The sequence below is a fragment of the Oryzias latipes genome, chromosome 21 (genome assembly GCF_002234675.1).
Source record: "Oryzias latipes chromosome 21, ASM223467v1".
Classification (NCBI taxonomy): Eukaryota; Metazoa; Chordata; class Actinopteri; order Beloniformes; family Adrianichthyidae; genus Oryzias; species Oryzias latipes.
Genome location: NC_019879.2, coordinates 21,071,610 through 21,086,846, shown reverse-complemented (window position 1 = coordinate 21,086,846; position 15,237 = coordinate 21,071,610). Strand labels below are relative to the sequence as shown.

General features: G+C 39.6%; 1 protein-coding gene across 1 annotated transcript; it reads left to right on the top strand.

Moving 5' to 3' along the window:
• Window positions 1-702: 702 nt before the first annotated feature.
• LOC101175205 (dipeptidyl peptidase 4) lies at window positions 703-15,203 on the top strand. Its single transcript, XM_011489737.3, has 26 exons — window positions 703-1,097; window positions 1,252-1,333; window positions 1,476-1,565; window positions 1,658-1,752; window positions 1,830-1,904; window positions 2,001-2,053; window positions 3,123-3,195; window positions 3,333-3,453; window positions 3,523-3,677; window positions 4,145-4,242; window positions 4,342-4,471; window positions 4,929-4,967; window positions 5,052-5,150; window positions 5,233-5,303; window positions 5,373-5,426; window positions 5,535-5,659; window positions 5,829-5,885; window positions 6,272-6,370; window positions 6,709-6,778; window positions 6,859-7,053; window positions 7,157-7,211; window positions 7,296-7,395; window positions 14,126-14,184; window positions 14,284-14,356; window positions 14,538-14,611; window positions 14,789-15,203. Exons 1-26 carry the CDS (start codon window positions 1,095-1,097, stop codon window positions 14,888-14,890), a joined length of 2,247 nt encoding a protein of 748 aa, XP_011488039.1. The 5' UTR covers window positions 703-1,094; the 3' UTR covers window positions 14,891-15,203.
• The last annotated feature ends 34 nt before the right edge of the window (window positions 15,204-15,237 follow it).

Sequence of the window (15,237 nt, the reverse complement as noted above, 5' to 3'; positions counted from 1 at the left end):
ACTGCCACTTTTTAATTAAAGTGTATGTATTAGTAATGAAAAAGGTCAAAAAAAATTGTTTTGTTTTGTTTTTGTAAATTTGAATTGTCACATGCAGCAAAACCTTCTATTTTTTGTACAAAAAATCTGAAAATGTGAAGTACTTTAAAATTTATTTTTAAAAAATGGTTCAAGCTGTTTTTTCTTGTAAGAGCTGAACAATATCTCTGAGGGGGAAATGTGATACACAAAAAGTCATGTGCCAAACAAAATAAATGCTTCCAAGCTTTACTTCACTTTTTTTAAAGTTATAAAATGCCAACCTACTTAATTCATACAGGCGATATTTTTAAAATAGGGATTTTATTATAACGTTGATCTTAAATAAACACGAGATGGAAGAAAAAATTAAATTTTCTGGATCAAAATTAAATCATGCGACAGAACAATTAAAATTGATTGAAACCATTTTTACAATAGGAGAGGAGGAAAGAATGCTTTCACAAAAGTATTATACATTTTGCAAAATCAATTTCAGATTAAAGGAAATAATAAAAATACAATTTGACTTTTTTTTTCAAAGTATCTTTAGACTCAATAAGTTCACGTGTTTTTGTAGAATCCCAAATGTTACCTTTAGATGACAGATGTGAGCTGCTGCACCAAAGCTCCAAAGTTTCCCCATCCCCACTGTGCCCCACTGCTTCACCCTCACATAACCAACAAACTCCACAGAAATGCATCCACTTTACCTGCCATAGCCTTGCTAAAGCGTGCAGTGGAGTCCAGCGTCGGCGGGGTCTGGAGGAAGGCTGACTCCGGCTTTTCCTGCTTTCCTCTTCTCTGTGCACTGAGGAGCCACTTCCCAAAAGTGCGCGCAGCGCTCCTGCAAGTTTGGAACTGCTCCGCGGAACGGACTGGATCTGCAAGTTCAGGAAACTTGGACAAAAGGACAGCCGGAGGAGCTTCGGTCTCTTTTCCCTCTGCGGTTCTTGGTTCAAAGTTGCGGGGTTTTGTGCGTTTTCAGCTTTTATGTTGAAGGAGCGAAACGCGGTCAGGGATTGTTGGACGGAGACCCTCACTGGGACTTTACTATCATCATCATCATTATTATCATGGTCAGTAAACGATTAACCAGCTGCTCTTTGAGAATGAATAGTTAAAAATAATGATGTAAGAGGCTCAGACCATCATCAAAAATGGAGAAATGCAAACTTCAGCTGTTGTTTTAGAGAAGTTGGTAACTTTTTCCTTTTTTTTTTTTTTTGCCAGGGTTGCAACAAGGTGATATGGATATTGGCAGGAGTGGCTGTCACTGTCACTATGATAACAATCCTAGCTGTTTTCTATAGCAGTAAGAACTTCACCTCTTCCTGTCCCACTTTTCTATCTGATCCAGTTTCATGTAGACATAAAATAATCCAAAAACCTTCTCCCCAATATGGTCGATGCATGAATTATATGTATGGAAAAGTACTTTTTGCTTTTCTGTTCAGAGTCTGATGGCACCAAAAGGCCTTTCACACTGGGTGATTACTTCAACAATACCTTTCGAAAGAAATCCTACAACTTGTACTGGATATCAGGTATCATGCTCATAAAAGTCATTTCTGCAGTAATGCCTGTCCTGTCTGAGTAACTGCAACTTCCTGCAATCTGATACTCCCTTCTGTTGCAGACAAGGAGTATTTGCATAAAACAACTGACGGGAACATCTTCCTCTACAACGCTGAAACAATGAAGGAGACACTTTTCTTGAGCAACTCAACTTTTGTAATATACATGTAGAAGCTTTTTCATCTAAATACAAAAAAATTTTTGGTTTATACTAATAATATTCTGTATTTTAGGACAAAGTAGGGGCCACTGGGTATTTACTGTCTGGGGATCGTAAGTACATTGCTTTAGAAAGCAATTACACAAAGGTGAGAAGCCTCAGCTGGATGATCTGTGTTGACACTGCAGATAAACTTTAAATATTGACAATTAGATATGTTGTAATTGTGCTTAAAATGCTACAGAATTGGAGACATTCATACACAGCCTCATACTCCATCTATGATAAGGAGAATTCGTAAGTAGCCCTGGTCTTTTGTGTGTATTAGTGTACCAATATTACGAGATTAATACATTTTTGTGTTTGCAAAACTCAAAATGCTGAATAATGCATTGCCATGTTTTCTTACTTAAAAAATTATATATATAGATAGATATAGATACAGACAGACAGACAGACAGACAGACAGACAGACAGACAGACAGACAGACAGATGACAATTATTGTGTAAATGACACGCCACTTTTCTATCTAGAGGTCTGATGTTATAAGATATTTTCAAGAAATAAAAAGTCTGTTTAATTTTAGAACATACAAATGTTAAAAATAAAAAAAATGAAATGTATGTTATCAGTTTTTACCCAAACTGAAATCCAGAAATGAATTTTAAAAAAAAGCAAAAATTTGATTTGTCAAGAAATGTAAAAACTGAAAAACGGTACAAACCTAACTTACTGAAGAAAATGTAAACTTCAAGGAAAGTAGAATTGGTTTTCCTTTGTTCTGCTGTGAAATAGTGACGGTCTACTGACTGCTTCAGTAGCAAGTTTACCAGCGAAGCCCTGCGGTGAAAGCGCAAACTGTTGTGATGCAACACCAACACGGAACACTGACTGTGCACCCAGCTGTAAACACATGGGTGTAAACATGTGTTTACACTTAGTCCATTTTATGGTTGAGCCGACTGAAAAATGAACTTGAATTTGACCAAATAAAAAGGAATAATAAAGCAAAAAAACAATCATTGTGGCTAAAATGATGAGGGAATTTGATGAATACTACACTTTGTTTGTTTATTTAATTGTGCAATTGTTATATTGGCAAATTAAAGTCTGTTCTCTCTTTTTTTATCTTGATTATCGCTATTTTTCACCTCAGTCATTTTCTGGTCACGTGTATTTTCCAGTGAAGGAAAAGGGTCAAAAGATGAATCCGATGCTCTTTTTAGCACCAATGCTGTTAGCCTGTATTTACAGGCAGCTTCTCTGTAAAAGTAAAAATCTGAATTTTTCCTGTTTAACCACCATTTTATTGTTGATTTTTCTCTAGTTTTTTTTTACTTCTTTTTTTTACCATTTTATTGCAGAACATTTGTTACAACAGTCAGTCTTCCTTCTGAAGTGCAGTACTTTACCTGGGCGTCCACAGGAAGCCAATTTGTAAGCATTATACCGTGTTTTGTTGCACTGTGGTGTGTTTTCCTAACTTGAGAACTGTCTAAAATGTAAATAAAATAGTTTAATTTTCTATTTCTACAGCCAGTTTTTTCACAAACATCTAAATCTTGTGTTCACAGGCCTATGTGTCAAACTACAATATTTATTTAAACTCTGACATGAACACTAAAGCTGTTCAGGTTACTCAGAACGGCAAGAAGAATGAGATTCTTAATGGCATCCCTGACTGGGTGTATGAGGGTGAGTGATGTTTCACGTCTGGTGGTTTCTGCTTTGCATGTGTGTAACCTCTGTTTCTGATTCTTCCAGAGGAAGTGTTCGCATCCAATGGTGCAATATGGTGGTCCTCAACGGGAAAATTCTTGGCCTACGGAGAATTTAATGACACGAAAGTTCAGAAAATTGAATACACTTGGTACGGATCCGAGCAATACCCTGAAACAGTGGCTGTTCCTTATCCAAAGGTGGGATCATAAACGACAGTTATTCATGATGTGGCAAATCTCCTGAAACTTGGTATGAATGTTAAAACACGTGTTATTGAAGAAATTAATCAAATGACATCCGAACACATACTGTTTTTAAGTGTGGACAACCTTGAGCTCCTCCGTTTGGTGTGTCTCAGGCATAGGACGACTAAATAAAGGTTTTTCTCAAAGCACGAAGTGTCTGTACCAGTAGACTCAAGGATAGGTTAGCTGTCTTACCCAAAACAGGTCATTCTGCCTGCTGTGTGTCTTAAAGCCCAAACAAAAAGTTAAAATAGTCTCACAGCTGAACTCTCACAGCTCAATCGTGGGAAAAATGGCAGAGGAGAAGGTCATTGCAAACACTAAATCATCACATATCTGTTTACATCCAGAAGCTTGTGGCCATTTTCTGTCTTCTTACTCCAACTTCGTAAAACTTAATGAATTTGCTTGTTTTTTAGGCTGGATCCAATCTTACCAAAGTGAAACTGTTTGTGGTCAATGTCACAAATCCATCCTCCTCCATGCAGGTGGCTCCTCCTACTTCCATTGCATCCAGGTCTGTATTTTTCATTCAAGCACTGTATTTTTCAAAATAAGAGCTTTAAGGACTGCTTCATGTGACGGCCTTGTCACTATCTGTCCCCCTTTGCTGTAGTGATCACATTTTGTGCTCAGTGACCTGGGTTACAGACGAGCGCATTGCTGTGCAGTGGCTCACAAGGAAACAGAATCATGTGGTTGTACAGATCTATGACTTTGATGGAAGTAGCTGGAGAGAAAAGCGGGTAAGTGTAAGTTCTACCTGTCCAGTACGGAAATCCCTTCTGCTTTGGATTTTGTTCAACTTGAAGACCCACTTTTTAGCATGTTCTTGGACCATTCTTCTGATGATGTATAACTCATATTAAGAAAATTAAACTCAAAATTTAATTTCTGGGTATTTCTTTATTCCAATCATTGAGAATCACTACTAGAGTTGCAGACAATAAAATGCCCTTTGGAAGTCAATGTCAATGGCCCCGCCCACAATGCAGAGGCAAATTTCTAAAGAACTCCTGCCACTCTGCAGAAACTATGTCCTAGAAAACCACACAGGTTTTTTTATTATTATTTTGGCCAAAAACTGATAATCATACTTAAAAAACCATGGGGAACACTCTTAAAATACATCAAAAGATGATCGGAGTGGGTCTCTAAAGGATTATATATTTCATAGCTAATAAATATTTTTGCCTTCTGCAGGAATTTGAGCAAACTAGCAGGACGGGCTGGGTGGGGCGTGTAAGTTTTATACAAATAAAATCTAAGCTATCAGTACCAAGTCAACGTACCAACACGTGAGAACGTTTTGGATTTTATTTGTAGTATGGACCCCTGCCCCTCTTCTTTGCTGAAGATAAGATCAGCTTCTACAAAGTCATGAGCGATGATAAGGGCTACAAACATATTCATCTTGTGAAAGATGTAAGTATTCTCTATACCAGTTGCAAAATTTAACTATTTGTTTCTTTTGTTCTTAATAACTCAAGGTGTTTTTTTTCTGAAGGGCAAAACAACAGCCATCACCTCTGGGAAATGGGAGGTTATTTACATATGCAAGCTAACAAATGATGCCATGTAAGTGACGAAACCATGCAGTTATGAAATATTAAGAAAATTAGATCGTTGAACTTTTTTGGTTTACAGATACTTTGTGAGTAATCAGCACCAAGGAGTGCCAGTCAAGAGAAATCTCTACAAGTAAGTTTGAGTATTTTGGTTGATGCGTAGTGCTCAGAAAGACTCACAAACACATTAGCAAAAGCTTATAATAATCAAATTTACCTCAGAGGTCATTTTGCTCCTCAGAGTTTTGATTGGAAGCAGCCATTCAGACACCCAGTGCCTCACCTGTGACTTGGATGAGGACAGGTGTCAGCACAACTCAGCTTACTTCAGCTTTGATGCCTCTTTCTACCGGATGGACTGCTACGGTCAGTTAACCTTCTTCTTGTTCTCCTAAGCAATAACTCACCCATGTAAGGGGGAACATCTGTGCACAAGAATAGGAGCTTGAACAGCCCTGTCTAATTTCATGCAGAAGAGATGAAGTGGAATCAACTTGTATTTGCGAGTGTTGGTTTGTTTTTTCTTTTCTGTCAGGACCTGGACCGCCTTTATATACACTCGTGGACAACAGGGGCTCAGGTGCACCTAGAGGTACACACTTGGCTTTCTGTTTTTCTCACATGAATTAAAGGTTTGGAATCTTGATCCCCACCATCGGTCCCGCCCACACCTCAGAGGCAAATTTCTAATGAACTCTTCCCGCTCTGCAGAAACTATGTCCTAGAAAATGACAGTGTTGTGGTTTTGGCTAAAAACGGTATAATCTTAATTAAAAGACCACTGGGGTCACTTTCACAATATATCAAAAGGTGACAAGTATTAGTTACATAAATCAAAAGGACATATGCTTATATTTAACAGCAGATTGTAGAAAAATATGGTAAATGTTTTTGTGAAAACTTAATGATCAACCTTTAGAGAGAAACGTCTGTTTTGTCTTAAATTAATTGTAATATACTTCTTTATTTTTGATTCAGAGCTGTCTATTCTTGAAGACAACACGGATTTGAAAAACCTTCTCTCTGGATTCCACATGCCAACCATGAAATATGGAACTCTAAAAGTGTCAGGATTTGGTGAGAAGACAACAGTTGAGCATGGAACTAAAAATCCAAATCTGTCAGATCTTTGTCTCTTTTTTTATACTTCACCATTTTAGGATTAAACTGAAAACATTTGCTTACATTTTCTAAACAATCTGTAAAAATATACAAATAACAGTTTGTGTGCAAAAGACAGCATATAGACTGTGTAATAACACAGCTGGTTCCTGGAGATGTTGTTACTTTACATTCATGCTAATTATATATGACCTTTATCCTCACTTTTATTATATTACATTCCATGTTTATACACACGATGTAAACTGAATTAAACCTTAGAATAGAATGCTTTTTTTTACTTTTACCAACAGATCTTTGGTACCAAATGATGCTACCCCCAGGTTTCAAGAAGTCCAAAAAATATCCACTTCTTATAGACGTGTAAGTGAACTTTGTCCCAGCATGTGAAGTAGAAACTAGTAGTGGAAACCCTTCGCGCTCAATGATCTTGTACCTTTCAGTTACGGTGGCCCAAGCAGTCAGAGTGTTAGCTACAATTTCAAGCTTAACTGGGGCTCGTACCTGTCCTCTTCTCATGGGATCATCGTTGCAAGTTTCGATGGAAGGGGAAGCGGTTACCAAGGTGATGAAATAATGCATGCAATCTACAGGCGGCTCGGCACATATGAAGTTGAAGATCAGATAGCAGCTATAAGGTAAGGCGTTTGGACTTTTGGGATTTATAAGATCTTAGATGACTCAGATCTCCAAGTGTTTTTGGGGGTGTTTGTCAAATAATTGTTAACTTCTGCGTTGCAGGAAATTCATTGACATGGGTTTTATTGACACAAAAAGAATTGCAATTTGGGGCTGGGTAGGTTTCTCTTGCCCTGCTATTTTATGTCTTTGTTTATAGCTTTTAAACAGTTTTCTTACATCTGCTAATGTAATTCATTAGTCTTACGGTGGATACGTTGCCTCATTGGCCTTGGGTGCTGGAACTGGGCTCTTCAAGTGTGGGATTGCAGTTGCACCAGTGGCCAACTGGCAATATTATGGTGAGTGGAGAATTATCCTTATAATGTAAAGAACTGATTTAAAGTCTGAAGACATTTTAATAGGTCATCAGATTTAGCAGCTTTTGTGTTATTTGTGGCATTTTTCTTGATGCTTCAAAGGTCAATTCCTGTGAACAAAACCTGAAGATCTGTGGAAATGATTGAAAAAAAAAATTGGTTGACTTAAAATAAGAGCCTGGAGAATCTTCAAAAGGCTTTTGGGAAGGTTTTGAAAAGGGCTGAACATTTTCTTAAAAAACGATACTTTGGACTTTTGTAACCTTTATGTTTATACTTGATTTCCTCACAAATACCTGTAACAGCGTGTTGCTGCCTAGCTGCAGCATAAAGGCTCTAAGGTGTGTTAAAGGTTAGGGGTGTGAAGGGCTGTAAGCTAGTAGGAGAACGTGTAAACAAAGAGCTCTCAGCAACTGGAAGGGAAAGGGAGGTGGGGTTGCTCTACGCCAACAGTCTCACCCACAACTCAGAGATGAATTTCTTTTTTTTTTTTTTTTACTTGTCCTGTCCAACAGCTGGGCAAACAGATGAGAGCTGAAGGCCTCTTGCGTTGGACATATTTTACTTTAAAAAAAAGGGGTTATGAATCTTCTGACAAACCATAGGTATGTCTGAATAAACCCCTTTTGTAATCGAGGCCAAACTTTATTCATTTTAGTCATACTTGAAAATCTTTTGTGTGGGACCGGAAAGAAAAGGAAAGGAGGGAAGGAGAGAGAGGGATAGTAGAGAGGGGGGGATAGAAGGGTGATTATAAAAAGGGGGGGGGGGGGGGTAAAACCATAAGGCAGCATAAAGCAACAAGTTTCTAGATGGTTATACTTAGTATAGTGAGGTTCAGATGTAATACAACTCTATAAGGGCGGGGCCTGTCCACATACACACTCAAATGTTATAAACACACCTTTTGGCTCCCAAAATGTTCACATTTCAACATGTACACAACACAAATACTGTTTCCACATGCATACTTATGCCTTCAAGCCAACTAGTGTGAAACAATTCATTCAATCACACAAAATATTTGTGCAAAGGTGAGCTAACACCTGTGCTCAAGTGAGTGTTTATGTTCTTCTAAAATGGATGATGGAATGTAAAAAGAAGGAGGGAGAGTGTCCAGCCATCCAAATCCGTACGCCAGCAAATAGAGAACAACCGCCCCCCCGGGTGATCACATCCACCACCCAGGCCAGGGCCGACAGGGTTTGTGTATTAAGGGGTGCAGTTAAAATTGCCGGGTAGGGCACTGAGAGGACATGTCCTGGTCACTCCCCCTCAATCACCCTCCCCACCAAGGGCCCTACATGTCTAAGGTGCAAATAATACCAAGAGGGGGGACAACCATGGGAGGGGGACCACTCCAAAGTAACTCCTACCCCCAAGGTGCATTGCAGGCTGACCCCCCCCCCCCCCCCCCCCCCCCCCCCCCCATCACCCTAATAAGAGATTATATGAGGAAGATGGTAAGTCGAAACAGCTGGTAGACTGTCCCCCGGTGGTCAAACAGCCCCCCCCCAGCATAGGTCCCCTCAGCCCAGGGGTCCCAGCCCAGGGGTCCCATCCCCCAAAGCGCCGACCCCCCAGGCCCCACACCACCCACCCCACACAGAGAGAGAGGAGAAAGCGCTGCCCCCCGGAGCAAGCCCAGGCCCCAGCCCCCAGGCGCTGCCCCTGGGAGAGTTCTGGTCAGGCCTCGACGGGACCAAGGCAGCAAACAAGCCGGGGCTACCGCCGATTGCCTCAGCGGAGAACTCGACCCATCAAACCCCCAGGGTCCCGTGCCGATAGTGATCCCAGCCCCGGGTGCAGATGGGCAGCCCATCCAGCGCCGCTGAACCCCCCCCCCGAGCAGGGCTCCCCACCAACCCCCCACCCCCCAGCACAGGCAAAAAGACCACCCCCCCAAGCCAAGCCAGACACCCACTCAACCCCCCCCATCACACACACCCGAGCCCGGAAGACCGCGCAGCACCCCAGCCTGCCGCACCCAGGCACCGGACCCGACCCCCTGACTAACGGAGTGAAATATTATTACCTAAGTTGCATAATAGTTTGTATATTTTGGAGAGAATTTTATTCATTGAAAAATTAATCATAGAGGTAACTACCTCTGGTGGCTTCATTGTCTTTGTATTTAAACGTTTTAGTGATAATAGACTTAAGCTGCTGATATTCCAAGAAGTTATTTATTCCATGTTTGTCTTGAAGTTCCTGGGGTGTTATGAATCTTCTTTCAATAATTGCGTGCTCTAGTAGTGTTACACCCCCTGCTTTTTTTTTTTTTAGAAGGATGTCCGGGTTGTTCCAGATGGCTGTTATTTTGCACGGTTGAGTTGAAGAGTTTGATATTTTGGGAAATTCCCACCAGGCTTTTAAAGTGGTGTTTATATTAATACTTTGGAAACAGTCCTGGTTTTTAAATGTTTGGTATAAGCGGTAGATCTGACAGGTTGATCTTTCCACACAATGCCTGTTCCAAGTCCAACCATGAGTTGGTTTCTGGATTATTTTTTAACCATTTTAAGATGTATTGTAATCTATTGGCAAGAAAGTACTTGTAGACGTTATGTAATTCTAAGCCTTCACAGCTTGTTACAGATTTTTAAAATTTTTAGACTAATTTTTGCGTGTTTATTGTTCCATAAAAAGCTTGATATGGATGAGTCTAAAGTTTTGAACCATTTTAATGGCGGTTTTAGTGGGGATCATTGAGAAGAGATAATTAACTTTGGGTAAGATTTTCATTTTAACCGTGGCCACCTTGCCCATGAGGGACAGAGGCAATTTGACCCAGCGGGTTAGATCGTCCTGTATGCGTTTCAGTAATGGGATGTGATTTAGCAGCACCAATTCTGATAATTTAGGGGAAAAATAAATACCTAGATATTTGATATTCCCTGACTTGACTGGTATTGTGAGTCTTTGCTCCACATTACTGTTCAGTGATAATAAAACAGATTTATTACATTTAATTGAGTTGTCTGATATGGAGGAGAATTCATTAATAATTGTTGCTGTTTCATTTACAGAACGTGAATTATTTAACCCTTGTGCTATCTTAGATGACCCCAACCTTACATTGACGTGTTATCCCTACCATGACAAAGGTGAATAAAGGTGGAAAGATTTCATGTAATCTATGGACACCAGTAAAGATCACAAATCATTGAAGAAAAAAGGTTCACCGCACTGTCTAGTGCAGGGGTCGGCAACCTTTTTTACTCAAAGAGCCATTTGGGACCGCCCCTAATGAAAAGAAAGCACCCGGAGCCACAACCCGTTTGACATCATTATATATATTGTGCATGTATATATTATATCAAGGGTGCTCATTACGTCGATTTTCAAGGACATGAGTGTAGATCACGGGCCAGAAAAGATAAAAAAAGTACTTCTTAAAAATCCACCAGCCAATCAAAATCCCCACTGAGAAGTACAGGACTTGATTGACATGTAGATTGGCCAATCGGACATCCTCTGAAACATACATCACTGCAAATGCACATTGTGTTCTTAAAAGGATGATACCGCGGTCGCGTTGTGAGGAACTATTAGTTCTGGTCTGATCGCTGCATGGAGCGATGTGTTTTTCAATGCATGGTAGACACGGAGAATGTGGAGATCAGGTTTATTATTTTGAAGAGTTCTACTTGGTAATCATGTTTCCATGTTTGAGTTCATAAAATCATTTCAGAGAAAGTCTCTGCTTCAACTCCCGCAGGGAAAGCTGCGTCTCAATCTGACGCCCGTGTTTTCATCTCTCTGACAGAGTTTAAAGCCAAAGCCCCTCCTCTGCCTCTTTACCTGCTTTTCCTCTCTACCTGTTCACCTGTTCAAATCCTCTGCAGCTGAGAGTTGGTTTCCCCGTGCTCCTCAGTGTGTCCCACACAGAGAGCGCAAAATACGATAGTCGGGGCGCTCCAGCGCCGCACAAGGATGAAAGAGCCGGACGCAGGTTATAGCGGGGATAGAGCGGGTTAAGCAAATGAATGGAAGAAGGCGGCCTGCTAAAGAAACATTCAATATTGTACACATTTTATTATTAGTCTGAACTTTCTTTTATTTAGAAAAATCTTTTATTTTGCTAAATCAGTCCAGTACGGAAAAAAAACATCAACAAAAGCTGTGTTGGGCGGTTTTTGACTGGGTCTCGCGGTTTTCAGATGACTTTTGGGCTGGAACTGGCGCAAACTCTCAGTCATCAGAAAGTTTCTCTCTGCCCCACGGCACATCAAGTTCCCGGCAGAAGATCACTCCGGACCGCGTGTGTCCTCCTGCTATCAGCTCTGCAGTTCTCGCCTGATAAATACGAGCTCATTTAGGAAGCTGGTTTTGATGTGGTACGCGCTTCGTACAGAGCCAGAAGATGAACAAACTAAAATTAAATTTAATTATTATAAAATACTCATTATTTTCCGAAGTCACAGGGAGCCACAACAGAAGGATGAAAGAGCCACATGTGGCTCCGGAGCCATGGGTTGCCGACCCCTGGTCTAGTGGGTCTAGATGACCCAACTCCCAATGGTAAAGTGCCTAGGATAGCACAAGGGTTAAAAACAGTAATATGTCATCTGCATATAGACTAATTTTATGATGGCTGTGTTTGGTTTTAATTGCTTTAATGCTCTCATTCTGTCTTATTGATGCAGCTAGAGGCTCCATAAATATAGCAAAAAGAGAGGGAGAGAGTGGGTTACCCTGCCTGCTTCCTCTTTCAAGAAAAAAACTGTTAGAAGTCTGTCTATTAGTTCTGACTGATGCATTGGGGTTGTGATGTAATATTTTAATCCAATTGAGGAATGATTCTCCAAACCCAAACTTATGGAGGGCAGCGATGAGGAACTTCCAATTTACTCTGTCAAAAGCTTTTTCAGCATCCAGCGACAGTATAGTCATTTCCTGGTTTTTAATAGTGATAAAGTCTATTATTTTAACAAGTCTGCGCACATTGTCATCCAAGTGTCTGTCTTTGATGAATACAGTTTGATCAAGGTTAAATATGTAAGGAGTGATTTTTTTCTATTCTCTGTGCTAGTGCTTTGCAGACAATTGTTACATCTGCATTGATTAAAGAAATGGGGCGATAGCTTGAAGGACTAGTGAGATCTTTGTCTGATTTTAGAAGAAGAATTATGTTGGCTGAGTTCATATTAGGTGGTAGTGATTGGCTTTCATTGATAAATGTGACCGTTTTATAAAACGTTGGTGCCAGCTGTTCCCAAAATTTTTTATAAAACTCAGCAGGAAAGCTGTCAGGCCCTGGTGCTTTGCCATTAGGCATAAGTAACAGAGCTCCATGGAGTTCAGACAATGAGTGTGGTGAGTCTAAGTTTGTGATTTGATCCTCATTTAACCTGGGTAGGTTTACATTATTAAGAAATGAGTCAATACTTCGCTCTGATGGATTGATCTGTGATGTGTATACGTTTTTACAAAAGTCTTTAAACACATTATTAATTTTGACCGGGTGGTGAGTGACATTTCCTGTTTGGTCCATAATAGATGTGATTGTTGATTTTTCTGTATTAATTTTAAGCTAGAAATTTGCCGATCTATTTGAGTTTTCAAATCTTTCAAGTCTTTGTATTGGAAATTGTGTTTGTTTATTAATGATGTCATTTAACTGCAATTTTAATGTTTTCAGATCTCCCAGAATGTGTTCCTGTGCAGAAGCAGCACAAGCAGCCTCCAGAGTTTTGATTTTATTTTCTAATTCTAATAAATCTGCTTTCTCTTTGCGTTTTTATGAGTTGAGTAAGAAATGATTTCCCCTCTCATTACTGCTTTTGCTGTTTCCCAAAGAACGCACGGTGGGATGTCTGGAGTATTGTTGAAGTCTAAGAAGGTTGCCCACTCTTTTTTACAGAATTGAATAAATTCTTGGTGTTTTAGCAGAGATGTATTAAACCTCCAGGATGTACCTGAGGGTGTGGATAGTTCCCTAGAAATATTAACAGAAACTGGTGCATCATCACTGATAATGATTGGATGAATGCTGGAACTTTTAATATCTTTTAAAAGAGATTAACTGACTAATAAATAGTCTAAACGAGGGTGTGAGTGGTGAAACGGAGAAAAAAAGGTGAACCTTTAGTGTTTGGATGACATGAGCGCCAAGCGTTGCAGAGACCCAGATCATTCATGTACTGCTTTAGAATACTTGTAGACCGCCATGTGCGTTGGTGTGCTGCTGTGCTGAGTCTGTCAAGTTCAGGATCCAGAATCAGATTGACATCTCCTCCTATAATGATTGTGGAGTCAGAGTGAACCAATAGTGAGGTGAAGAATCTGTGAAAAAAGGAAGAGTTGTCAACATTCGGGCCATGCAAAGGTCCTTATTCTGAATGGATATATTAATAATTACAAATCTGCCTTCTGGGTCAGTAACTTTATCCTTATGAGTAAATTCACCACCAGGGGGACAGAGATGAATTTCTATTGAGCTACTGCTGCTCTGTAAGAAACTATGTCCTAGAAAAAGACACAGATTTCTTGATTTTGCCTAAACATGTTACAATCATAATTCAAAGACTACTGGGGACACTTTTACAAAAGAACAAAAGATGATCTTAGTGGCTTAGGGATTTAAAGTTACGTAAATTAAACTTTTAAATCTCTGTATGAAGAATCTCTTCATTGAAAAAAAAAGATCTAGTTTCTCTTTCTGTAAGTAACACACCACACAACTACTTTATTAACCTTTGTTTTTTAGATGCTGTTTACACTGAACGCTACATGGGCAAGCCAGAGGAGAATCCTGACAATTATAAAGTGAGTGTCGATCCAAACACAGTTGTCAAAAACACAGAAAAATTCTAAAACAGTCTGCAGACTTTATGGATATTTATTTATTTATTTTTGGCTTGGAAGAATTCCACTGTTACATCCAGAGCCAAGAACTTCACAAAGGTTGACTTCCTGTTGGTTCATGGCACAGCAGATGGTACGTTTCATCATTTCTTCCACTCATTTAGGTTTTTTGATTGAAACAAGTGTCTGCTTCATTTCCCACCATGCTACCTGGTTATTCTCTAAATGTGTCCATAAATGAACCATGTTTGCTTTGAGAGAAACCTGAGCTTTAGCGTTCAGTCACGTAGTCTAAAGCGCTGTCCTTCCTGTAGACAACGTCCATTTCCAGCAGGCCGCACAAATCTCCAAAGCCCTGGTGGATGAGCAAGTGGACTTTGAGGCGATGGTAAATATTGGCTCTGGGAAGTGGGATTAATATTGACCTTGAGGGTGTTGATTTATTTCAAATGGAAAAAACCTTTCATGCAAGAAATGTGTGATTTCAAATGTGGACAGTTGTTCACGTATCAGGCAATCTGATCACGCCATCAACAAGCTGAACTTGTTGTCTTGTTCATTTCAGTGGTACACTGACAGGGACCATTCTCTCTCAGGATCTGCCCGCTATCACGCATTCAACCACATGAGTCACTTTTTGCAGAAATGCCTTGTAAATGTCAACTGAAATGGGAAAGAAAATGTCAGCATTTATAGTAAATATTCCCAACATTTTTTTTATTTTTGTAAAAAGAAATTTCAGTGTATTTTACATGCCACACAGACGTTACTGTTGATATAGGCATACAGTTGCAGTTTATGTGGAATTACATCTAAATTTGTGGTTTTTAGAAATAAAGCCATTGCATGCATCTGTAGGTAACATATTTTGTACAAAAAAGTGGAAGTTTTTGGTGGATGAATAACACTGCACTGATTTGTTTTGTCGTGGTGTCATTTGTACTGCAGCTACATTAAAGATTGTTAAAATTGTTCTTTAACTGAAATTTTCATATCTGCTAAATAGCAAAAATT